The sequence below is a fragment of the Stigmatopora argus genome, chromosome 5, assembly GCF_051989625.1.
Source record: "Stigmatopora argus isolate UIUO_Sarg chromosome 5, RoL_Sarg_1.0, whole genome shotgun sequence".
NCBI lineage: Eukaryota > Metazoa > Chordata > Actinopteri > Syngnathiformes > Syngnathidae > Stigmatopora > Stigmatopora argus.
The window spans coordinates 3,640,205-3,665,775 of NC_135391.1; the positions used below are offsets into that span (position 1 = coordinate 3,640,205).

The 25,571-nt window shown below is 37.0% G+C and overlaps 2 protein-coding genes across 3 annotated transcripts in view; one reads left to right on the top strand and one right to left on the bottom strand.

The window, feature by feature from the left end:
* Positions 1 to 1,992: 1,992 nt before the first annotated feature.
* On the bottom strand, positions 1,993 to 23,117 carry slc15a4 (solute carrier family 15 member 4). The gene is made up of 9 exons (XM_077600246.1): positions 22,803 to 23,117; positions 21,942 to 22,575; positions 19,155 to 19,447; positions 18,452 to 18,596; positions 18,281 to 18,361; positions 15,523 to 15,703; positions 13,501 to 13,659; positions 10,525 to 10,683; positions 1,993 to 3,759 (listed from the first exon to the last, which is right to left on the bottom strand). Exons 2-9 carry the CDS (start codon positions 22,527 to 22,529, stop codon positions 3,608 to 3,610), a joined length of 1,758 nt encoding a protein of 585 aa, XP_077456372.1. The 5' UTR covers positions 22,530 to 22,575; positions 22,803 to 23,117; the 3' UTR covers positions 1,993 to 3,607.
* The window catches only part of glt1d1 (glycosyltransferase 1 domain containing 1), a 73,602-nt gene continuing 71,121 nt past the window's right edge, over positions 23,091 to 25,571 (top strand). For both annotated transcript variants that reach the window (XM_077600249.1, XM_077600248.1), the window contains exons 1-3: positions 23,091 to 23,499; positions 24,779 to 24,930; positions 25,057 to 25,162. In XM_077600249.1, coding sequence (XP_077456375.1) covers positions 23,432 to 23,499; positions 24,779 to 24,930; positions 25,057 to 25,162 — 326 coding nt within the window. In that variant the 5' untranslated portion in view covers positions 23,091 to 23,431. The remainder of the gene's footprint in view (positions 23,500 to 24,778; positions 24,931 to 25,056; positions 25,163 to 25,571) is intronic.

A 25,571-nucleotide genomic window follows, 5' to 3' on the forward strand; every position in this document is an offset into this window, starting at 1 on the left:
CAAATAAAAACATCTATATTTAGTCTGTCCCTGTATAAGACAGAGCATATATCTACTACTTCTTTTTCCAGTGAATGCAAAACCCCATGACCTTACTTCCATCTTTCGGATAAGTAATATCTCCATTAGCTTTCCCCCCCAAAAAACCTCAGGCTATAGATGAACAAAGACAGCTCTGATAAGATAATTAGGCTTCTGTAAACGTCAGTGATTAGCACACATAATGGTGACGTCTGCTGGGCAATATTCTTAAACGTTGCGTTGGCAGTAGTTTATCTTAATTATCGTGCTGCTGATACCCACTAATCCCCTAATTACTGAAGGAACATTGTCAGCAGCATCTGCCGCAGTTCATTAGGCAGGTGAGGCCCCGTAATACAATTACAAATCAAATACTAAATGATTTTAGTGGCTCACATGCAATGGGAACGGCATTCATAAAGCATAAAATAGATTTGTGTTTATCAATAAAATGTGAAATTACATTTCACTATGACCACATAAATAATAAACATTGTAAGTCTACCGCGGTTTCAGTTTTGACTTCATTCACCTGTGTTATTTTGTTTTTGTATTGTCCAATTACATCCATCAGCTCGTCAGGTTCGCCCAATCAGCTTCCCCCAGCAAATTGTCTCATCCAGGTGTTCCTCGTTATTTTGCTACCCATTATTACCCGCTGCCTTCTTTATTGTTGTTGCTCTGTTTATGCCCTATTTTAACCCCTAAAAGGAATTGCACTGTCAAATGTACCGTACTTTGCTGTTTAATACACCCGGGCCATTTAATATACCCGGGTATATTAAATGGCAGGGGTATATTAAATGGCGCACAAACGGGAGGCTCAAAAAAAGCAAAAAATCATTTAATATACCCGGGTATATTAAACGGCAAAATACGGTAACGACAACACTAACTCTAACACTAACAACACTCTTAACACTAACACTGTAACTGTTACTCTAACACTAACACTACCGTATTTTGCTGTTTAATATACCCCTCCATTTAATATACCCAGGTATATTAAACGGCAGGGGTATATTAAATGGCGCACAAACGGGAAGGTACGATCCACTACGCACTCTTTATGCCGTGACGGGGTGCATCAACGTTTTGGAGACTAAAACTACTTACTGCTCAGGTTAAAACTACTTACTGCTGAATAAAGTCTGACTTGGAATTTTAATGAACTTAAGTATCTATAATTATGCCCCCATGAACACCATACAAATCTTGCCCAAAAAGCGGAGTTGCCGTTTAATATACCCGGGTATATTAAACGGCAGGGGTATATTAAATGGCGCACAAACGGGAGGCTCAAAAAAGCAAAAATCATTGAATATACCCAGCTATATTAAACAGCAAAATACGGTAGTTTGTTTCTTCATTAGACCTTATTTGCGAGTTCTCAAAAGCAATCCTCCCCATGTTTTGCTCCTCCCCATCACACTTCATCGCCAGATTTCACCATAACGTAGCACGGAGCACCGCGCAACAGTCTCCGTTTCGAGGCCCGAGGCGAGAACGTTACTCAAACATCAGACGGCATGCTCACTCGCGACGACTTACTGATTCGATAAAACAGGAAACCGCTGTCTCCGACGAGCCTTGTCACCGTGAGGCTTTTACATTAAAGAATTTCTGACAATTCACTCATTTCGGTTTGTGCCTGATGAAATTAAGACGTAACACGTGAAATATACGGGAGGGGTTTATAAAAAACGTGGTTGCAACCTTACTCTATTTTTCATTCCGCCTTTAGCCCAAGGCCTCTCCCCCATCTTGTTCTTGTCAGTACTAGCCTAAATAAACTAATTATGAAGAGGAACTATATTATTCGGACGATAAATCCCACTTTTTGTGTATTTTGACTGGGCCTGCGACTTATAGATATTTTATTTTTTTCACTCTGACCACTGATCGAATATTCGAATGGCCAAATATGTCATCAGTCACAAAACAGAAAAGAAAGACACACAAAAAGTCACGTAACATGTAATAGAACATTTGTTTAATGGATCAAACACAAAAAGTAAGTAAGTTAAGGCGGCTGCGATGTAAACACTAATGTAAGCTCTCAAAAAGGCAGTTTTAAATGCATAAAAGGCATCTTAATCTATTGAGAGGTTACTTATTTTGGAGTAAATTGAACAGAAATTGAAACAGAAGATGAAAAACACCACAGCAGATTTCTTCCAAGTCTAACAAAAATGGTGCCAAGACGAGTCCTTTTCACAAAAATAAAAACACAAGATAAATAATATAAAAAAGTCTATGCATAGTTTGGGATAAACTTTTCTGACCAGCATTTTCCAGGGACTTTGCTAACACAGTGTATTTTTGGCTACACTTTGAATTCACTGCTTGATTCATTTCAGTGGTTTCATCAAATATTTCCAGTAATTATTATTTATTATTTTTATAAGCAAACTGACCATGACTATTGGAGCTCACCCCCAACCTTCAAAATAATGAAATAATACTCATCAAGTCAATAATAGGATTTCTATTTCAACATTTGGTTTTCACAGTATAGCCATTCGATTCAAATATATATACTTTAAGAATTAACAAGTTGAAATATTTAAAAAAGCAACTTATGGTCAACGCGACCTTAAACACACATCAAATAATTGCAAAAGTTTACAATTGGAAGTCCTCCTTAATGACAAAATGCATAGTATTTGCGAATCATATTTCTAAATGGTTAAGAAAAAGTATATTTAGCAAATAATGCATAGCTATAAATTATTTCAGTCATTAGACTGGATGTGCATGATTTCAGACCAAAGTCAAGAGTGTAAATGGATAAAAAAAATAGCACGCTGAAACGGAAATGATAATAAAAAGAATTTGGATCGTAAACAGTGGATATAAAAATTGAGAACACCCCAGTTTTGTGTTATTTAAATCAGGCCAAAGTGAATCATTATAAAAAGAAATTGGCCTCATACTTGTGCAACTCAATCAAAAAGTTTGAGAAGTTGTGGGTGCAAAAGTGTACACACCCTTATGTGTTAAGAATGAACACAATCACATAATAATTATAATAATTAATATAAAAATCTGATGTTGAATAGGAATTGGCGGACATGCCATTTTAAAGTGCACCGGATTAACCTGCATAACGTTTGGCTAACTTTTTCTTATGTTTATATCCTTAAACTTGATTTTTTTTACAGTTAACTTAGAATTAAAGCTGTTCCTAATTCTCTCCAACTTGAATAATGACTAAAAGTGACATTTTATGGTTGTTTTCTTCCCCCTATTTAAAAAAAACTGCATTTGACAATGGGAGTTTAGATTTTTATAACTAATCTTGTGGCATAATTGCAGGTCTAGTGCAAATAAAGGCAACAAATGGTGTAAACAGGCAGGTGTAAAAATGATATAGCTCCTGCGTTAAACTAAACATTTTAATGAGAAGCCTTTCCTGCCACAGTCTTTTCGAAGCATTTGACGTTTTAAGGAAAAAAGTAATAAAACCACCCCTAAAACTTTTCTGCACGATAACATTTACTCATTCCTGTGAGTGTAGAATTTCAGGATTTGATTAAATTTAAGCAAATACCAATGGGAACAATTGGGAATCTTACTGGAAGTGTCAAGACGAGATCTGTCTTTGTCTTTTGCTTCCTGCTCGGCCCCTCTGCTTGTCATATTTAAAAGTGACGATGAGGAAGATGAGAAGAGTGACGCCCTGAATCCCAGCCAGGAGGAAAAAGTAATAGTGCAACGAGCAGTCGTTGATGTTTCCTAGAGAGACGGGAGAGTGAAAAGGAGACATTCTTAGTCTTCACATCTGCTCCGAGTTGAAAAGGCAGGTGATGGTGCTTTTTAACTGAGCGAAAGACTGACAAAATGACACGGGTGAAATGTGAAGAACAAAAGAGTCTGTCTGGCATGTTCTGATGCTTTGTGTTATAAAAGAATACGGCTGACATGGAGAGTGGCCAGTTTTTTTTCCCATTTTTTTTAAGAACCAGTTTGGTGGCGTCTCGACAAAGCCCCCTTTTTACTTTTCAACTCTGTCAAATACAAATACAAATTGAGTTCCCACTTTGAAAACCAAAACAACAAAACGACGACTGAAGAATTGCAACATACAGATCAACGAAATAGTCTTTGATACTTATTAAAGGAACCATTTGTTTTCCCCTGAGAATAGGACACAAACAAAATAAACACTTCCTTTTCCCTGCGATGAATAAAACACTAAAAATCAACAACAATGGCAAACCACAGCACTGCTGTTCGTTTTTTTTTCTCCCTGCAAATGCTATGTGGTTGTCAAGAAAAGATACTCTTTAACATGTCAAACTCAAGACAAATGAAGCCCTTGTCTCCCAAGAAGGAAAAAAAAAAACAATAATAAAGTCCTGACTGTTGTTTTAGGCTGGTGTGACAGTGGACTGAGACAGACAGAACAAATATTTAGTTTGTGTAACAAGCTGTGCTTCAGGCACAGTTCCCATAAGTAGATACTGTACATAGAGTATATTGCTTTTCAATGAGAATGTAAAGCCCCCGAAGCGATATTCAGTCTTCCTCAGAAAGCCCCTATTACTTTCTCCAGTGGAGCTGTCACTGCAAATATAGTTCAACGAAGAGCCCCAAGCTTGATGGCAGTAAAATATGCGTGCAAATACTCCCGTTTCACAATCATGATGCTAATCGAGGGAAAGCGAATTTGAAAATGAACTTTTTTTTTAGTTCAAGTCAAATGAAAATGAACCGATTCGCACACTGGTTCGTTAATACGGCAGCTTGTAAGTATGATTTTTGTGTTGACACAGACCTTACTTCGCAAACCGTTCAAGTCCACGACGCTGAACTACTTCAAGTTCATGTAAAGTAAAAATAAGTAATGTTAATTTTCCAACTTTTATTCTCATAATATAAATGAGATCTTTTGACATTATGTAAACCGTATTTTCACGACTATACGGCGCATCGTATTTTTAGCCGCAGTGTCAATAACGAGTGCTATTTCTGTATTTGACACACACAAAGGACGCACCGTTTTTATAGACGCAGCCAGGCATGGCAAAACATACACCAGCTTAAACATACGGACACACGCTAAAAACACGTTTTTAAAAAGGCAACGGAAGCAAAACTGAGTTCTCTTGTACTTTATTTAGCCATTTTACAATAAACTCACGTCATCATCACCCAGAAATCCATCAAAGTCCTCATTTTCTGTGTCCGAAGTTTTATACGTTTGTCCAGGTGGCCACAATCCATTCGCGAATAGTAGTTAGCTAGTAGCTAGCGTAACTTTTCCAAGGCTGCTTTCCATGCTTCGTAAAGCTGTGTTGATGTCGATGTATACAGGCCACAATCCATTGGGTGTATTGACAAAATGACTACATATCCCAGCAGTCACTGCGCAGTACTTTTTCTACGGGAAAATAGTAGAGTCGGGGGCTGCTTGCCGTAGTTGTGAGAGCTGTAGAGGATGGTGTACCCTATCGACGGATTTTTTTTTTTTTTAATCGTGATAACAATTTTAGTATTGGTCCATATATAAAGCACACTGGATTATAAGGCGCCCTGTCTATTTTGGAGAAAATTTAAGACTTTTATGTGTGCCTTATAGTCGTGAAAATACGGTACTTCTAGCAAAAGCAGTTTTGTGTCACCAAAAGTTGGTGTACATGCAGTACCTGTCCTAGCCACCGCTCCTTCTCCATCCATCTCTCAGCAGTACTTGCAAGTACCACTTTTTTATGTTATAACTTCAATTTCAACATTCAGGTGAAATCTGACAAATCTTCGCTACGTGAGGCAGCCCGGGAATGGAACTCGTTCGTAACTCATTGAGTCTATAATCGACTTTTTGATGGATGGATGAAAATCTGTGGATAAACTAATTTGATTAATGTAGAATTTCTAAAAAAATAGATTATTCTTTTCTAAATCTTTGTCGACTTTGCCTGAATGCCAAAAAAGCACCTGAACAGGCACAACGTCGCAAGTTGACCTTTTCAACCGCAGAGGCGGTGATGTCATAATATATTTAGTTTGAACAAAAAACCTTCATGTCCTTGTACTTGATTTAATGCCCCGTTTGGTCCTGCTGATCAAAGTCCAAGATTAACTCATATAAAACGAGATCCTCAAGCTTTTCTTGATCAATCGTCTCCGTCTAACATCACAACATTGCAATGTGCTCGCACAAAGTCTTTCCACCAATCTATCGGTTGTGTGCGCACATCTTTGTCGATAATTAGGAATTCGGCGGGGAAAAAAACAAAAAAACGAACCGGTGCGATGACATATCGCCACATACAGAAATGATGAATCTGTCGATGCGCCTTCAAAAGAATAAAGCGTAAAACATTTGATCTTCGAGGAATTCTGGAGAATGACTGATGTTGTGGCACGGCATTAAAGGAAGAGAAGATGAAAAGACATTTATTCTGTTGTCATCTTCATCTGGTCAACTGTTTTTGATTGTGACAGGTGGACCAAGAAGCCGTGTAAATAATTCATTAAGTACGAAAACTGTGGTTGATGAGAGTTGGTGGGAAAAGAGGGGCATCTGTTGTCAAGATTAACATTCAATGATTGACCTTCACGGTAAGTAATAGTCACAATACAGCGCTTCCTAATCTTAAATGATCAAACCTACAAAAAAAAACACTCACACTTAATGGTTACTTGCACAATACAATGATAGTCTACAGCACGTGTCAAAGTGGCAGCCCGGGGCCAAATCAGGCCCGCCGCATCATTTTGAGTGGCCCGGGAAAGTAAATCATGAGTGCCGACTTTCTGTTTTAGGATCAAATCAAAATGAAGAGTATAGATGTATATTACATTTCCTGATTTTCCCCCTTTTAAATCAATAATTGTATTTTTTTCTGTGTTTTTAGTTCAAAAATAATTTTGTAAAATCTAAAAATATATTTAAAAAAGCTAAAATAAACATTGTTTTAGATCTATAAAAACTGAATATTAAGGGATTTTAATCCAGTTCTTTTAATACATTTATTTTAAAAAAATCTAAATATTATATCTAAAATGGTCTGGCCCACATGAAATCGAGTTGACGTTAAAGCGGCCCGTGCACCAACCCGCCGAGTCTGACACCTTTGGTCTACAGTCACCAACTACAAAACTTTCTCATCTCATTTTCTGAATCGCTTCATCCTCATTAGGATCTCAGGGGGTGCTGGAGCACCTGAATCGGTGGCCAGCCAATCGCAGGGCCCGCAAAACTATTCAATTTGTAAATCTGTAGCGGGTTTGCAATGAAGGCTGTTTTTCCAAGAAGTTTTCTAAATCTGGTAAAGTCACATCAAGTGAGATTTTATGGGTGGAAAATGAATGGTGTAGTGGTTCACTCGCCTGAGTGAATGAATGAAAATGAATGTGTATAACCTGTTAAGTGTGGGTGTTGTGGCTATAATACGTATAAGGTAAAGGGAACGTTCAGATTAAGGGATTTCAGCGAGATTCCGTCTTGTCTTGTCATTTGCTCTGCGCCATGTTTTAGTCTGACAGAATTGACAAAAAAGTGATTATGTGATTAGGTACATCATGTCCTTTAGTGTATAAATCGGACTGGTGTATCCATTACATTCTTGTCATGCATTTTAATCTGGGGGGAAAAAAACCTTCATGAAGCGTAAAAATGTGTTTGCGATACTTGAGTTGCTTAAAAATTCAGGTATTTCCATGACCAGTTTTCATATTAAAAAAACAATTGCGCATTACTAGTGGTAATAGAAATGCAGCTTTTCTGTAAAAATTGTAAATGATGTTAGTAAGAGCAAAATCTGTTATCTAGGCTAGTGGTGATGCTGTGGTCGTTCATGTATTTGTGGAGGATATGGTCATTGGCTTCCCAAATGTTTTTGAGACATTATTGCTTTTGAAGCATTCCGTGTTGGATAATTTTGGTGGAAAAAATGTCTGCTTGGTCTTATTTCCTTGATTCCCCACATCCTTTAATAGGTGCCCCCCTGTGCCTTCGAGTACAAAGCTGAACAAGGAGTCTCTTGAGCTTCACATTTGAGACTTTTCACATACCAAGCTCTTGTTTCTTAAAATGTCACTTCCTGCATCTAATTTGAAACCCTTTTATGTGGTAATTTTTTTTTTGATGTCACAATGAACTCTTTTGAGAGCTGTTTTATTCCCCTGATGACAAATGGTCTTTCGTTTGGCTGGAGGGGGTCAAGTTGTCACTAATCTGAAATCGGATGTCCTGGACTTTCAAGACAAGATGGCATTCACACGTCTCGCTTTAAAGTTTCGGGGTCACATTGAATGAAATGTCAGCGTTCTAATGGAAGCCTTTTTACATCACAAAGCTTAACTTGGGCTATTCGTCCTGAGCTATAGCATAAGTGTACCTTATGGGGCCATGCTACAAACTCTTAGTCCGTTATGCAAGACTTATCAAGTTTTCTGAGCGAGTATAGGTCTGCAGAAAATGATTAAATAGCTGAAACAAACATCCATTGATTTCTTCTCAAATTTGGATCTTCAGCTCAAGATGATATTGAAGGCATCGAAGCATTAAAATGTTCAGTCATGACATTTCAAGCTTTGGATCAATTGGTACATCTTCAAATGTTAATTGCTATTGACCTATTTCATCTAAGTCAGGTACATTGTTCCATATATAATGCACTGTGTGTAATCGTAGTCCTTGTTATTGATTTCTACTTGTTGATGTAAACAGGCAAAAGGAACTCTTAAGAAACATTGCATGTAATCTTTCAAAATCCACCGGATCACGGTATTTCTACCGAATCCTCAGCCCCGATTAGGTTATTATAACGCCGCCATTGCAACCCTAATACCGACTTATCGGACAAATATTTTAGTGGGATTTGCAAAGGATTCCGACAAATTATGAAAATCCACCTGTTAAAACAGTCCTTGAAGCTACCATTTATCTTTGTATTTCTCTGTAAAACATACCTGGCAACGTCATCAATCATGATGAAATTTCGGCTTTTTCCTCTAAGTTGCGAAGCCTCTTTTAAAAGTGGAACTTTTAATGCAACGCCCAACACGGGCCGACTTTTTGGGGATGTGCACATGGAGACGGAGTGACAGCATCAAGCCGTGTGATGCCAGACTAGCAGTTCCATCTCCATGTTAATGCTCAGGGGGAGAGCTTTACTTAAGTCGAGGAGGGAGGTGTAATCAGACCCCCGGCCTGTGATTAATGTTGCTCATCTATCTTCAGGCTAGTGCGACTCAGTAAAATTCCCAACAGTTCACCCGGTAAGATGTTTACTGAACACCATTACGCCAGAAGCCATGAGAATGAGTTCAGTCTTCTCCACCTTAAGAGCGAAGAGGACTCTACATAAAGTGTGCAAATCAGCCACAAAACAAACTATACAATTCCTGACTTTGGATATTACTGAAGCTTTGTGTCACCTGAATTTTTTTTACCCCCAATTGTTCTAATCTGTGGCTAGAAGGCAGTTTTGCTCCATTTCTTCTGCTCATCATTCAAAGGTCTAAAAAAAGAAACAAAAGATGTACTCCAGGCAATCTGGCTCCACTTTACCTGCACTTTGAACGAAGCTAAGATGTGAATCTGATAGATTGACGAAGCATGTAATGCATTTTGCAGTTTTATGATCAACTTCTTGAGTGACACTAAATTAATGAGCTAGGCAACTCGGATTTTGTGTACCATATTTTCCGTGCGCACCTAAAAGCCTTCATTTTTTCAAAATCTGACTATGCGCCTTATAATCCAGTGCGCCTTATATACGGATCAATATTGATCTGCAACAGGTGTCGCAACTACGGTAAGCAGACGGCGACTCCATATTCCCCCGTGCGCGGTGCATACTGGGATATATAGTTCTTTTGTCTATCCACTCACTATGACGGCGAGCAGACTAATTCGGTGTTCACCATCATTCTGGGTGGATTGACGAAAGAACTCCAGCCGCTAGATTGGTGTCAACAGAGCATTCAAAGCTAGACTGCAAACTATATATTATATATGGATCAATACCCTTAAATTTGCCTTAAAATCATAATTTCTCTCATAAGACGTCTCCCGATTCACAAATTTCACGTACATATTCATGGTTTTAATAGGGAGTACAACACACGTGCTATTTCTGACATACTGTATAAATCGATTAATGGATTGCACATTCCTAAAGGGTGTTGCCTGCACGTACACAAATTCAAAAAAGAAGTCATGTGAGCAGTACAACCAGGAAGGGTGTCCGTAGCGGTCTAGTTTGTCATCCCTAGGTAAGATGGCAGCACCCTGAGCCTCTATTTTCAAATAAATGACCGCATTGTCTTGCGTTATGGTGTTTCGTTTATGTCGCCTTGCAGTTCTGTGCATGTCAAGTTTAATTTGTGCACATATAAGCCGTACCCTCGATTCAGTCTTCATGTTTTTGGGTTACAAATACTGAGTTTTTAATGTTTTTGGTTTACATTTGCAAGAACTATCCTCTAGTGTTGTTAATTAATACACGTTTTTGAGTTTGGTCAAGCCAAATTGGAGTGCTTTCTTACCAAAATCTTTGTGAGATGACATCCAGCCAATCGCCTTGAGGGATACGATGGCCAACAAGCCCGATCCGACGAAGGAGCCTATCCCGGAGAAAAAGAAGAAGAGCCCCATGATGGCACTCTGCATAGACTTGGGTGCAGCAGAGTAGGCAAACTCCAAGCCTGCAGGAAAGTGAGGACACATTCATTTCATTAGTGTAATTGAGAAGGGAACAAACACTGCTTGGCTGCTTTCCTAATTGACTGAATGGATGAGGGCAAGGGAAGATAGGTAAGTAGTTGGGATGTACAAAATAATTGATTGATTGTGCAGTGAAAATTCAGAATTATTGTGTCGAGAAGAAATTGGGGCCCAATAGAATACATGACTTGACTGCAAAGCATTTTCACATGTTGCATTCACTGACTTTCAATGTAATCGTCAGGTAGCAAAGGGGGTCTCGCCATCAGTCTGGCATCCGATTCTACTCGCTCGGCTATCTGCTCCAGTCTGGAAGACGAGCTACTTTTCCAGAAGATAAATCACTCTGTTTGCTTTTGTGAAAGGTAAAATACGAAGGAAATCGTCAAGCGAAAGAAAGATGGAAAGCAGACGTCCCATGAGGGCAAAGTGGGTTGGGGAAGGAGGGGGGTTGCGTCTTATTTGTTCCACCAGCAGACCTGTTTGCCTGCAAGCTGACATTGATAATTTCATGGCACCTCATGATCTTTCAAATAAAGGCCGATAGCTACATCTGTCTGGGGAGATTATAGAATGGTGGTTGAATATGTTTGCTTTTTCCAGAGTTTAAAGACGCAGATACCCACTTAATAAAAAAAAAGGTTACAAGCAGGTTAGTAGAAAAGCATTGTTAATTCTTAGAATTCTAAACGTTTTCAATAGTGCATTAATTTTCTTGGTTTAAGCTTTGATTGCATGTACTTTGCAGAACCAGGCAACAAAAGAAACAATGTGCACCTAATATTATTGGGTAAGACCTTAGCAACAATGGTATCGAGTGAAATTAAATGGACATCGCTTAACAAACGAAACCATTTACCGTTAACCGTTGGGGCCGAAGAATAAAAAAATGGAACGCACAATACATTTTTATTCCTAAAAGAAAAGGTGATTTTCTTGCAAATGACATGTCATGGGTAATTTAAAGAGCATAAAATAAATTGGCATGTATAAAAGTAAAAGCTTGTCGTTTTAAGGCAGGGGTGTCAGACTCAGGTTGGTTCGCGGGCCGCTTTAACGTCAACTTGATTTCACGTGGGCCGAAACATTTTAGATATAATATTTATTATAATATACTTATTTTTTATAAATGGATTAAAAGAACTGGATTAAAAACCCTGAATATTCAGTTTTTTATAGATCTAAAACAATGTTTATTTTAGCTTTTTATATATTTTTTTAGAGTTTATAACATGATTTTTGAACTAAAAACACAGAAAAAAATGATTAAAAAAATAATTATTGATTTAAAAGGGGGAAAATCTGGAAAATTAATATACATCTATTCTCTTCATTTTAATTTGATCCTAAAACAGAAAGTTGGCACTCATGAATTACTTTCCCGGGCCACACAAAATGATGCGGCGGGCCAGATTTGGCCCCCGGGCCGCCACTTTGGCACGTTTTAAGTGCGATCAAGGTTTGACGGTGGTGGATTTGGGAAGATTTATTCAAACAAAAGAGGACTAAAGAAACATTAGTCATCATTTCACTTTCTTAATGTCACAATTCTGACAAATTACTTTCCTTCTTGTATCTGTAAACCCTTGTTTATGTAGCCTAATCATAATAATACCATTATTATTATTATTAATCATTTAAATTTCCAGTTTAAACAACATTTTCTTTTGCCTACCAAAATGATTATTGATGTTGACTTCAAATTTACAGGACCTTTAAAGGTTATCTGTTTAGATCTCTCTACTTCCCTAAAAAAAAATAGCAAGCCTCATTTTAGGCCATCGTGGACAAAAGAGGAAGGTGGTCAGACATGGAGAAGGGATAGAATGGGTTAGCGTGACAGACTGCTTTCGATGCGTGATCAAATTTTTAAACTGCCAAAAAATGTATCACGCCAGACACATTGCAGATGAAGGACCAAGTCAATGGTAGCAAAATGGGTGGAGACCTGAGAGTACATATTAAGTTATTCAAACCTAGAAGGTGAAATGGAATAAATTCCATCTGTGCCACCATGAACTAATATTAGTTTTCATCATGTGATGAACAGAACATTTGAGGTTGATTTATTTAATAAGGGACAGCACATGTTAATGAACATCTTTATATTCATGTTAATGAACATTTATATGTAAGACTGTAGCCGAGGGCTAATTTCCATCTTTAGTCCCTTGTGTAGGTTGAAGATAAAGGATGACACATACACACACGCGTAGCAGTTTTAGACAGCGTTGTGATCGCAATTTTGTTTGTCTAACAGTCAGGCTTTAAGATGATTGGCCAAGAGGTTCAGAGATGGAAGTTCACATATGCTAAATGCTATTGAGTTCCAGGTATGAAGAGAGAAGGGGCTTTGGTTGAATGCACTCTTTTTAAAGGGAATTACACAGTCACCTCTAGAGCCAGCCCTTGTTGATGTGTTGGAATATTTTTGTACAAAATCTTGCAGTGGAGGAGGAGCTTTGTGTTGGAATGTTTTGTAAACTAAGGTGGGATCTCCATATTTAACAATATTCTCCCAGTTCAGGCATTTGTGGTTTTTTTTAAATATCTGACATTGGTGGTGTTTTTTGGCTTTCTATACAATACTTTCAGAGCTTGCTTATAAATAGTTTCAATTGGTTTTAGTGTTGTTTTGCAGGTTTTACAGTTCAAACAAAGCGTGTCATGAATAAGAGTCAAGTTTAGTCTGACTGATCACTACACGTGAGTAGACATTTGTCAGGTGAGAGTCACACAAGTAGTTTGCACTCGTTTCATCGATCTTAAACTAAAAGTGATACACTATCACCAAGTACCTGCAATGCTGGCAAATATTTCACTGATTCCGATCAGCACATATTGAGGCACTTGCCACCAAATGGGTAAATCTGCTGCGTAGTAGATTACATTCCCAAGCACTTGATCAATGGGACCATTCGCTTTGATGATCTCCAGTCGTTTTGTCTCCAGAATACCTGAAGGGCAGACAGACATAGAAAGTTTGACTGCAAATATCAGTACATACCTAAATATATATATATATATATATATATATATATATATATATATATATATATATATATATATATATATATATATATATATATATATATATATATATATATATATATATATATATATATATATATATATATATATATATATATATATATATATATATATATATATATATATATATATATATATATATATATATATATATATAGTGTTAAAAGAGAAAATGTAAGCCCACCGCCACTACTGCATTTATGATTTTATTTGATGGCTATTTTCATGGCACCAGCAGCTACAGTATTTGTAGATAACACCCCAAGGAAGCCTCACATCATAACTGCACTTTGAGAGCCGTTGTAATCCCATGCAATAATACCAGCCGTCCATCTCAGGCCATGCGGCGACTGGGCTACAGAGACTTACAAACTCCAACCTCTCCCTATCCCCTTCTTACTAAACACCATAAAAGCCCAACACAATACTTTCAGCATTCATTAAAAGGCAATTGGGTTCCAAAAGAATTACATTACATCATTCACTTAAAAACGAAAGACAGTCCAAAAATCCATGATTTCTTTAGCCTCCCCTCAGTGAGTGTCAAAAAATTTAACGACAGCTGCATATGACTAGACACATACATGCATATACCGTATTTTCACGACTATAAGGCGCACTTAAGTCTTAAATTTTCTCCAAAATAGACAAGCGCCTCATAATCCAGTGTGCTTTATATATGGAAAAATAAATAAAATGTGTCATTCATTGAGGGTGCGCCTTATAATGCAGTGCGCCTTATAGTCGTGAAAATGTGGTAATTGTTGTTGCCATGAATAGTAATTACACAGTAAAATATTAGGCAGTCGACACTAACGCTCACATGTGATTTGTCTTCATACTGCCTTCCCTACTATGCATCAATAGCACTACTTGCTCACTCACCCTGCCCCATCACACTCTTATCCGACCTATCTTCCCTTTACTTGACGAGTAAAAACGATATTGGTAAAATGCGAGTGAGTCAATCCAGCCACACGGCTTGTGTGCAAACGCACTGTTCTGTGACCAATACCCACATCGCAGCTCCATCGTAAACCCTTTCACTCCACCGCTAAGAATTGCTTACTGCAATATTCAGAATTCATTTTGCAGTGAAATGGCTTTATTCTCGCGGCCCTCCCAAGAACTGTGGTGATAAACGCAAATAACAAAGTGGTATTTTAACGCCACGACTGAATGTTAGGACATTTATCCATCTTAATTTTTTTTTTTTTAAAACCTGTGTCTTCTGAAAAGAAACTATTTTCAATCTCGCCACATCACATAATTCAACAACTTTCACAACAACGTTAAAAGGGTCGAGAGCTAAATTATTCATCCACAGCAGCGTCTTACCTCACACCTGCCAATTTGGAAAAAAAATATCAAAGATACAAGGCCGCTTTTCCTAATAAATACCAAAATCCGCCTCTCCTAAAAAAAGGACGAAATGTTCAAATAATCAAGGATTCAAACTGAAAAGGACACATTTATACAGGTAAAAACATCTGAATAGAATGGAGTACTTGCTATGTAAATTCCTATTTTGATTAATATCATAACATACAGTGAGTGCCTGATTCTAAATGTATGCCTTTTATATAGGTTCCAAGTTTTATTGTCTTTTTTAATAGTCATGAATATATGACGTGCTGTGGACATTGTTTCGCCATAACGTGTGTTTTGAAAAGTGACAAAATGATCCCTAACGTTGTCGTTGTGGTGTTGAGTCTGCAAGGTCAGCTAGAAGAAGCGTGAGCGCACTGGAGGTCCGTTGGTGTACTCACCCGCTGCCACAGCTGACCACATGACAAAGAACATCCCCACTGCAATCCTCTTCAGAGAGGAGGGCAGCAGGCCACGGCGTTTCAAAATGGGGTCCACCACTTTGTCTTTGAGGGGAATCAGCATCAGGATGAGCACAGCATCAAACATGGTGAGCCAAGCTGCTGGGAAGCGAAATGTCATCTGAAAGATTCAGAGGAAATAAATGAGATCAAACTGGGGGGGAAATTCAATAAAGTGTGAAAACGAAAGAATTTCTGCAAAGTCTAATGTATGAGATGGCCCTGCATTTTGGGCTTGCTGTTACTTTGGCGCCTCCAGGTGGTCACACTTACTCTGTCCAAAACATCTGAAAACCATCACATTTTACATTATATTAAGAGAATATATGTACCTTTCATCTCTGAATGGACACAAAACCAAAAGGCTTAAATTCTCAACAAAGAAACAGCTACATTTAAATCTCACGGCAAGTTTTGTTGTATCTTGGTTTTGAAAAATATGTTTCCCAAGATAAATTGAATTTTCAAGTGCATCAATTTTCTTTTCTAAGTAAAAAAAAACCTCTGCAATTCACACAAGTTTAAATTCCTCTTCACTAATCCATTTGCATGCCAGAATTGTGCAACAAATCCACAGGAGAGTTTTTTACTAAACTAAAATGGGGTTCGATCCCAGGTGGGTTCTCACTTTGTGGAGTTTGTTCTCGCGTGGGTTGTCTCCGGGTACTCCGGTTTCCCAAAAACATGCAGAGTAGGCTAGTTAAGCACTCTATATTGCCCCCATCTATGATTGGTTGTCCGTCTCCTTGTGCCCCCTGGTGTTTCCTGCCTGTTTCCCACAATTACCTGGGATAGGCTCCAGCACCCCCCGCGAACCTTATGAAAATAAACGTTTCAGAAAATGAATGAATGAATAAAATGTATGATTATTTTTTCTACAACAAAGAAAGTCACATCCGAAGCTAATACATGCCCTCTGGTGGATTTTCTTTAAAAATATAAATGTATGCTAAAAGATGATGAAAATGTACCCCCTAAAAAAAAAATCAGGGAAATGGGATTTCTTAAAATTCTGAATGCTTTCATTTCATTCGGCGCAATGTGCTCAACATTGCAATACACCTTTGAACAGACGCCTTGTGGCTGATTCTGCTGCAAAAGTAGAGTACATGATAAATTGCTCTATTCCTACTCATACATATGTATTCACAAGAGAGCCCCCAAAAAAGCGTGGGTTTCGTGCAAAAAGGATGAGGAAGCATAAAGAGACACTGATATTCTATTCTATTATATCTACGAAAACAGTGGGGGGGAAGTTCGTATTAGTATATAGTATCAGTTTTAAGATAACTAAACTTCGGGATTTGTTTGTGCGACAAGTGCTGTCATTTACATCCAGCTGTCTGTATTAAAAAAACATTTTAAAGGCGGGACGGCTAAGCAATGCAGATTTCTAAATTAGATTCCGACTCACATTTAGGTAGCTGAGAGCATCGAGCAATTGCATTTAGTTTGGATTGTAACGCATCATGAATAATTGCAACGCAGTCACTGGCAACTCTACCCGGAGTGTGCTTTGTCACCTTGAATAGATCTAATTTGTTCAGTTGTACCAGTGAACTGTGTCAGGTGAGGAAGTAACACAGTGCGGCATGTAATTTCATTTCCCTTTTGATTTTGAGAAGTATTAAGACTTGTACCAAAGTCGGGCTTTCAGTTTTGACATGACAATAGCCATTTGGAGGAAAACATCGGTTCACACGCGATTATACTCAAGATTCACAAAATATACTTTTTGGGGAGAAGAGTTAAGGCAGACAGATAAGCAAATTGAATATTAGCTAAAAATCACTCGAGCGGAGCTGGCAAACATCAAAAATCATATTTCGTAGTGTGTAAAAATAATTTTCTGATTTTGTGACCCTTTTTGTAGCATTTAGCAGCGACGAGTCCAAAAATAAAGGTCATAATTATCTATTTTTCTGATACTTTTGAAATTGTTTCACTTTTTTAATAGTTAATTTTTGCAAAGAAATAAAAAACAATTTTTAGTGACATTTTCATTTTGTGGACCTAACTAACACATCTACACTGCTTAAAACAACTGTTGTGAATACACATGTTGGACAAAAAGTGAACGTGCTCCTTTCAAAATAATTGAAAATTTAACCCCAAAAAAACATGGCTTGTTTTTTGTTATAGTTTTTTGTTTGTTTTGATATAAAAATCCATATTTAGTAGTTTGGAAAAGACTAGCGAAGTAAACTAGGGAAAATCCGTAGTATTTGCCAGCTCTGCTTCCTTATTTTGAAAAGGTGCCTGAGGGCAATAGTTTCGACATACACAATTGCTCCAGTTTTATTTTGTAGATTTGTATAATGCCAATGCTAATAAATTCCTCCTAAAAAATATGTAAACGGGGTATATGTCAGACTTCCTCATCAAACATAATCCAACGGAGGCGCTGTTGTGAAGTATTCCAACAACAAACAGGTTGCTAATCTGCAAGGTATTAAGTGTTAAGTAAAATTCTGACTTAATCTCCCAGGCTTTACCACAACATTTACGGCACCCTCCAGCTGTTCTACCTTCTACTCTCACTGTGCCAGTGACCTACAGTTTGAATTGAGAACAACCTATTTAAACCTTCATAATGCGGGAAACATCACAATAAGTCTTTGAGTTGATGTACAACACACAAAAAAATGATCAATCTCCACCGAGAAATGTTTTGAAGCATTTTTGTGTTTGAAATTACCGTGTGGGAGTCAATGGTGCTATTCATAGCAGCAACTGGTATCTTTAAATGAAGCCCCTGCAGAATATAGGTTGTCTGCATCTGCAACATAAGAGAAGATTAGGATTGCAAATACATGTACCTCATTTTTTTTTGTTCCTATATATTTTGTAAGGATTCGGATTTATTTACCTGGAAATAAACTGTCCAATATGGAATAAGGGCTAAGAAAACGGGTAGAATTTTCAGCAAAGATTTCAGTTCTTCTACTTTCTCTTCTGGGAATTTTCCTCCATGGCTGATTTTCGCACCATCCAATAGTGTGGGTTGGCTGGTTCTAAAAAAAAAAAAAAAAAAAAAAAAAAAAAATACCATTAAATAAAATCAAAAAATAATGAAATAACCATTTCCACATGGGACTGATAATATTAAATGCCTCATTTCATTAAAAAAGTAATACGTTTGTAAACTCTTAAAGGGGTTTTCCTGCCTTTTACATTACATATTACCCTTTAAATAACTTGATTTAACAGAGAAATTTATATGCCTATAATCTCATAGGAAATACTTTAATAAGCATTTCGTGACAGGCAAGAAACCTTGTTAATTTAAGATTTTTGCACATTTCAGTTATTTACTTCAGGATTTAGGTCAAGTATAGATGCACTTCAGAACATTATAGTATTACAAGATGGAAAGCTGGACGCCTTGCATAGGAGAAAAATGTATAAAATGATCAATGAGATAAAGGTTTAACTGCAACAAGCTGCATTTTTCTGTATAAACCTTTTCATGTGCATACAATGCATTATAGTTCACATTGAAGTCATTTGACATGGAAATATATTATTCTGTTTCTCAGTGTATGTTAGACTTGGAAAGGGTGATGTATTACCGAAGCAAGTCAGGTTCCTTGGCTTTTGATGAGCAACAAGCAAAGCTCAGTATCTTGAACATATCAGTGAAAGCGCTACCATCAGCAGGCTTGGTGATGAAAACTGTTCGACCCAGGAGGAAAACCAGAAAGGAAATCCCCAGGCACACGGTAGGAATGATGTAGCCCACTTCAAAGCTGAAATTTTGCTGGATATAGGCCACACCCCCAAGTGACAGGATGGCACCTAAGTTAATGCACCAGTAGAACCAGTTGAAGAATCGGCGCGTGGCTTCTGGACCTCGGTCTTTGACCTAATGTATAAAAAGAAGACATTAGTGCTTCACAATAAACTTCTGGTCCGCTATTATTTTTTGGATTAGATAACTTTATTCATCCCGTATTCGGGAAATTCCGTTGTCACAGTGGCAAGAGGGTGAGAATGCAGATATAGGAAAGGCATTTTAGACATAAATAGATGGGTAATAAGTAAGTTAATAAATAAAATAAATATATAAATAAATAAGCGTGTTTCTGAAATATATATATATTTTTTTTCATTATATATATTTTTAATTTATATATATTTATTTTATATTATAAAATTAGTTTGAATTCCATTGAAGTTTTTGTCCCGATTTACCCTAATATGAACTAAATCAATTAAATTATATTAAATAAGTGTATTATCTTCAACTGAAATGATCATGACCATTATCTGTTCACTGAAATGGTGCTTCTTTAGTTGTAAATTAACGATGATGTTAATAAAACATTAAAAACTATTGTTTGACAGAAGGCAATTTAAATTATCACTTCTGCTATTTTGCACAGGTCGCAAAATAAACACAAATTAGGAAAATAAGACATTTCAGACAAATGTACACGAGGTAATTGAATTGAATTCAATTTTTCATCCATTATTCTATACATAAACAGATGGATTTTGTGTGTTAAAAAATAAAAATAAACTATAGGAGCATACAGAGGATGTTAGTGATGGGTTTGTGTTTATTTTATGTTGCGGTCTGTTTTTTTCCCTGGCACAATGAATTTTTTTTTTAAAAGTGGTATGCTGGAAAATGATCAAAAGCCTTGACACAAAGCCAGAAATGTGTAATGAGCATTGGCTGCTCAGTGATGTAAAGCCCTCTTGTAATAGTGCTCCCATAACGAGTCAAGTTTATTCGTATTTCCATAAATCAACAAAATATCCCAAAGGCCTTGCAGTCTAAACAGCTGACATTAAAATATAAAAGATGTAATGGACAGCAAATTAAACAAGTCAATAGTCGAAATCTGCCGATTTCCAATACCAATTGACAGCTTGGCAATTGAACTTTTTAACAATTTCTTTGTTTAGATATCTTTTAACATCTTATTCTATTGAATTGTATCCTTAAAAATTGTTTTAAATTTAACACATTCCGTGATTGGCTCTGATTTGCAATCATGTGATCGAATCGTCGACATCCATTTGACCGGGGCCTAATTTCCGATCAGGTGATCAGGTTTGGTGCATCACCTAATAAAACTGTAACAAAAAACAACCAATGCATTCAATTATGACGTCTTCTGATCTAAAAGTCAAGCACCAACAAAAAAACTTGGGTCACTTTTGATGAATGACTATGATTGTATTTTTGTGAGGGCGTGTATAATACAATTAACTCGCCGTGATGATGAAGAATATGCTCGTCTAAGTGAACCCTCATGTCAAAGATAACGTAAATCACATGTCTGACCGCACAAATCAATGTCTCACAACATTCCCAATTATACAGGCCCAGGTCCAAAGATGGATCACCTTCAGACATTACCATAACGGTATTGGCATTAGTATTTACATTCTAAATTAAAAGCTATTGATATCTGCTAGACATCCAATCGGTTTTGACAGGCGATATCATTGACAGGCCACAGACATTCCATTTTCCCATAACAGATTGAACTTCTATCACCGTCAACGGCACTGAATCATGACCATTCGTAGCCAGTCCTGCCAGCTTAAACAAATTGGAAGTCCACCATTGTCAATGCAATCAATACCAGAAAACGAGCTAAGACAAAATACAATACATATCATGGCTTCCACAACTTCAACCTGCTACCTTCTGGCAGGCGCTACAGGGCCATAACAGCCAAGACAAACAGACTCGAGTTTTTTTCCCAAGAGCCGTCACCATTCTCGACTCAAGTTCTGAACCTAGGACCTAATCAAGACTTATTGCTAGCCACTTTAGTGACTTTGTGCCACTTACCTATGTTGACTACCACTTATACTACTTATTTATTATGTTGACTACTTATTTATCTATTACTTCTTCATTATTTATTCATCATTATCATTTATTATCTATCTGTTTAATTGTTTGTTGTTGAGTCCATAGACTCAGCGAGTGGTGCACTCTCAACAACTTGGCACTGAATGTCTCCAAAACCATGGAACTCATCATCCTGGACTTCAGACGGAACAAGACCGATCTCACTTGGACTACTACCGTATTTTCACGACTATAAGGCGCATTTAAAAGTCTTACATTTTCTCCAAAATACACAGGGCGCCTTGTATATGGAAAACACATAAAATGTGTCATTCAATGAGGGTGCGCCTTATAATGCGGTGCGCCTTATAGTCGTGAAAATAAGGTGATTTATTTATTGATGATTTATTAATTATGTATTTATTTGTGTTTGTTTGTTGTTGTTATTTGTGCAATTTGTGGTGAAAGCTTTAAATCTCATTACCATACTTTTATAATGACAATAAACGCATTCAATTCAATACAAATGCTGTTCGTACTATACCTGGTCTGCCCCAAATGGAGTGATGTTCGACTTAACAGTCCCCACACCCAATGCGATGATAAAAAGCCCGCTGTAGAGGACCGGTCCACAATAAGCTGCACGAATCGGGCAGGTCACGTTGCTCGGCGGGGTACCGTTTGTGTTAAGACACTCAGCCGGTTGCACTGGAAATGCTGCTTCTTCTCCACACATGCTTATCCTGGTGTTTTCATTCGAAATTAAAGGGAAAAAGACAATGCCGATAAAGTACAAAATCAAACTTGAGGCGATGGTCCAAAACTTTCCCAGGTATGCATCTGCCAACCATCCCCCAAATGGTGATATGAGGTAGGTGACCCCCATGAACATCAGAGGAGCCTGGCTGGCTTGTGTCCCCTCCCAATAGAATGGACTGCTATTTAAAAACAGAACCAGATTGGATGTGACCCCATAGAATGCAATCCTTTCCAATGATTCAGCCAGAAGAATAGCAGCACATGCTAGTCTTCTTCCCTGAAAAACTGATGGGGTGGATGGCCTCACATTAGTCCCAGGATCGGAATCCAAAAGTGGGGTGTTCTCATCAGCATGTTTGTTGTTCATAGCCATCTTCTATTGAATTGATAGCTTCCTTCCCTATACTAAGAGTTCAGTCCTGTGGAGGAAAAAAATGGTGTTCAATTCATACTGATTGGATGAGAACATCGACGATATTAAAACATAGTAATCACTGTCTACTTGAGAGGACAAACGAGATATTATACTCATATCACGTTAATAATGGTACATAACGGTCATCAACTTAACATGAACGATCTTATTTCGTAAGCTACATATAGCATAATGACAAATCGGTACGGTTTTAAGTGAGGAATACATTACCGTAAATTTTAATGACACATATCCGAAGGCTGGTTGATCTCCATGAACCTTGAGGAAGTTGATCTTTAAAATGTTTACTTTGTCGATGGAGAACTGGAAGTCAAACAAATATGTCACAGCAGTACCCTCGTGACATACAGGCGCAGTCAACAAGCTGTTGGATTTGCGTGTGGATTTACAGCGAGTTATAAAACTGGAGTTACACGCTAACATGCACATTTCAGCGAATCCACGTGTTATACAGATCTACAAAGTATATGTGACGTCACAGTTTTGAAACAGGAATTGGAGATACGGCGTTTATACACGCACGTGTAGTATAACTATATACCGCCACCTCCTGCTGTGATAAATTAGCGAGAAATGTCGATCATCTGTGGTATTTGTGTTTAGTTCGTGACTTATTAAAAGTGCAGATCTGATGGAGGAAGAGTTTCATTTTTTTTAAGTTGTTTCCAGGGAATCAATTGACGGACGTACTCGTAAACCTGCTCAAGTGAAGACTTGTACAGTAAATACTCAAGTGATGAGTAAGCCAACAGGAGACGCGATCAACCATTCTTGCTTGTTTGTAACATTAGCATACAGATTTTCTTTTTCTTATATTTATTGGCTATTAGGGGTGAAAAATGAAATTACTTTTTCTGGCTGTTCTCGATCCCAAATCAGGAAATCACACCACAGCAGAGCGAATAAGGTACATTTTGGCTGAAAATAGTTGCATGTTGCATGGTGGTGTTTCAGGTGCGTTTAAAAATGGACGAGAGGTTAATGAGTTCATCGTTAACCCGGGCACTGCAGACTGCATGCTTGCCTGCCATTGACAACTATGGCTGTCCATCTCATTTTAAGTGGGAAGTCTGGCTGTGAATATTTATCACTCACTGCCATTGACGGGATTAGACGTCACTGTTTTGACTGTCAGCGACTATTGGATGCTTTTCCTTCCACGTCTAGTGCCGTCACTGGCAGACGATAATATAAGTTACAGTCTTAGTTTATTAACATTTTTGATTCTTCATCTAAATCATCAGGGATTATGTGAGGGAAACCGTACTCATGTTCATATTTATATATATACATTTCAAATTAAGTACAGAGAAAAAAATATATATATATTTTTATATGTATATATATATATATATATATATATATATATATATATATATATATATATATATATGTATATATGTATATATGTATATTTATATATACACATGTATACACATACATATATATACACATATACATATATATACATATATATATATATATATATATATATATATATATATATATATATATATATATATATATTTATATATATATATATATATATATATATATATATATATATATGTATATGTATATATGTATATTTATATATATACACATGTATACACATACATATATATATACACATATACATATATACATATATATATATATATATATATATATATATATATATATATATATATATACATATATACATATATATATATATATACACAAATATATACATATATACACATATATACAGATACATATATACACATATATACATATATATACACATATATATATACATATATTCATAAATATTGGGTACAACGACGAGATCGGTTTACAAAAAAAAACTTTTAGATTTTTTTTCCGTACTTAATTTGAAATGATCATCATGATATATAAAGAAATGTAGGGTGCATTAACTATACAAAGAGCACATGGTTAATGCTATTAACTCATGTTAAAACTTGGAAGAATCTTACTTTTTTTTTTCATACCGCCAGCCAGATAGGCTTGTATTTCTTTCCCTAAAAATAAAAGTATCATCTTCTCCTGACTTGAGTTCAGTTTTATAGGGTATAACATGACTTGATGGTCCACAGTGTGATAATATGCATGGAAAATTCAGAAGAGAGGAAATAATTTCTCATAAAACTCATTTTAAAATGAATTCCCCTCATTTCCAGGTCCTACATTGAATCAGCAGGACACACATGTGAGCTCAGACACGTGCATGAATTTCAGTCCTCTTCTGACATAGCCAACCTGCTATCGCAAAATCCTCAATTTGATGGCGTGCTGGCCATCCATTTGTACAAAGCAGGCCGACTTCTCCTAGGTAAATACATCTTTTTTTCACCATTTCATTGATGTGATGGAATGCAACCTTCAAAAAGATCAGCCAACCTGTTACATTTCTCCAATACGCCTGAATAAATCTATTTATGCGTAACCTTCGCCACAGACATCCAAGTACCTTTTGGCATCATCTTTGGCGGAACAGACATCAACGAAGATGTGAAGGTTGAGACCAGACGTGGGGTCATGGAAAAAGTTCTACATAAAGCACGGTGATATCAGTATATTATTGTGCATGCACAGTGGCGGTCCGTACATTTTCTCGTAGCGCCTTCAACGAATCAATCCAACCCTCAAAAACTATTTTATGGCTATAAAACCTCTACTGCAGCTACAGCTGCGACATATAAAAAAACAATCAATAAATCAATGCACAAAAATGGGGTAAAATCCACTTCCTAGCAGTATTTAATGATTAAATACAAATACTGGAGCTTTTCAGACATTACAACCGGGCCAGGGAGGTGATTTTCCGGGGGAAAGACAGCGATGAACGTCAATGGCGTACCGGCAAACACTGCCCAAAAATGGGGTAAAATCCAGCCGAAAACAGCATTTATTGATTAAATACAAATACTGGAGCTTTTTAGACATCAGAACCGTCCGGGCCCAGAGTATCAT

What these genes read in the sequence shown, in the direction of transcription:
- slc15a4 (XM_077600246.1), bottom strand. Translation starts at nt 22,529, where the DNA reads ATGGCTATGAACAACAAACATGCTGATGAGAACACCCCACTTTTGGAT. An exon ending in AAGGAACCTGACTTGCTTCG is followed by an intron (nt 18,597 to 19,154) that starts GTAATACATCAC and finishes TTTTTTTTTTAG; the next exon opens with AACCAGCCAACCCACACTAT. An exon ending in AATATTTGCCAGCATTGCAG is followed by an intron (nt 10,684 to 13,500) that starts GTACTTGGTGAT and finishes ACTTTCCTGCAG; the next exon opens with GCTTGGAGTTTGCCTACTCT.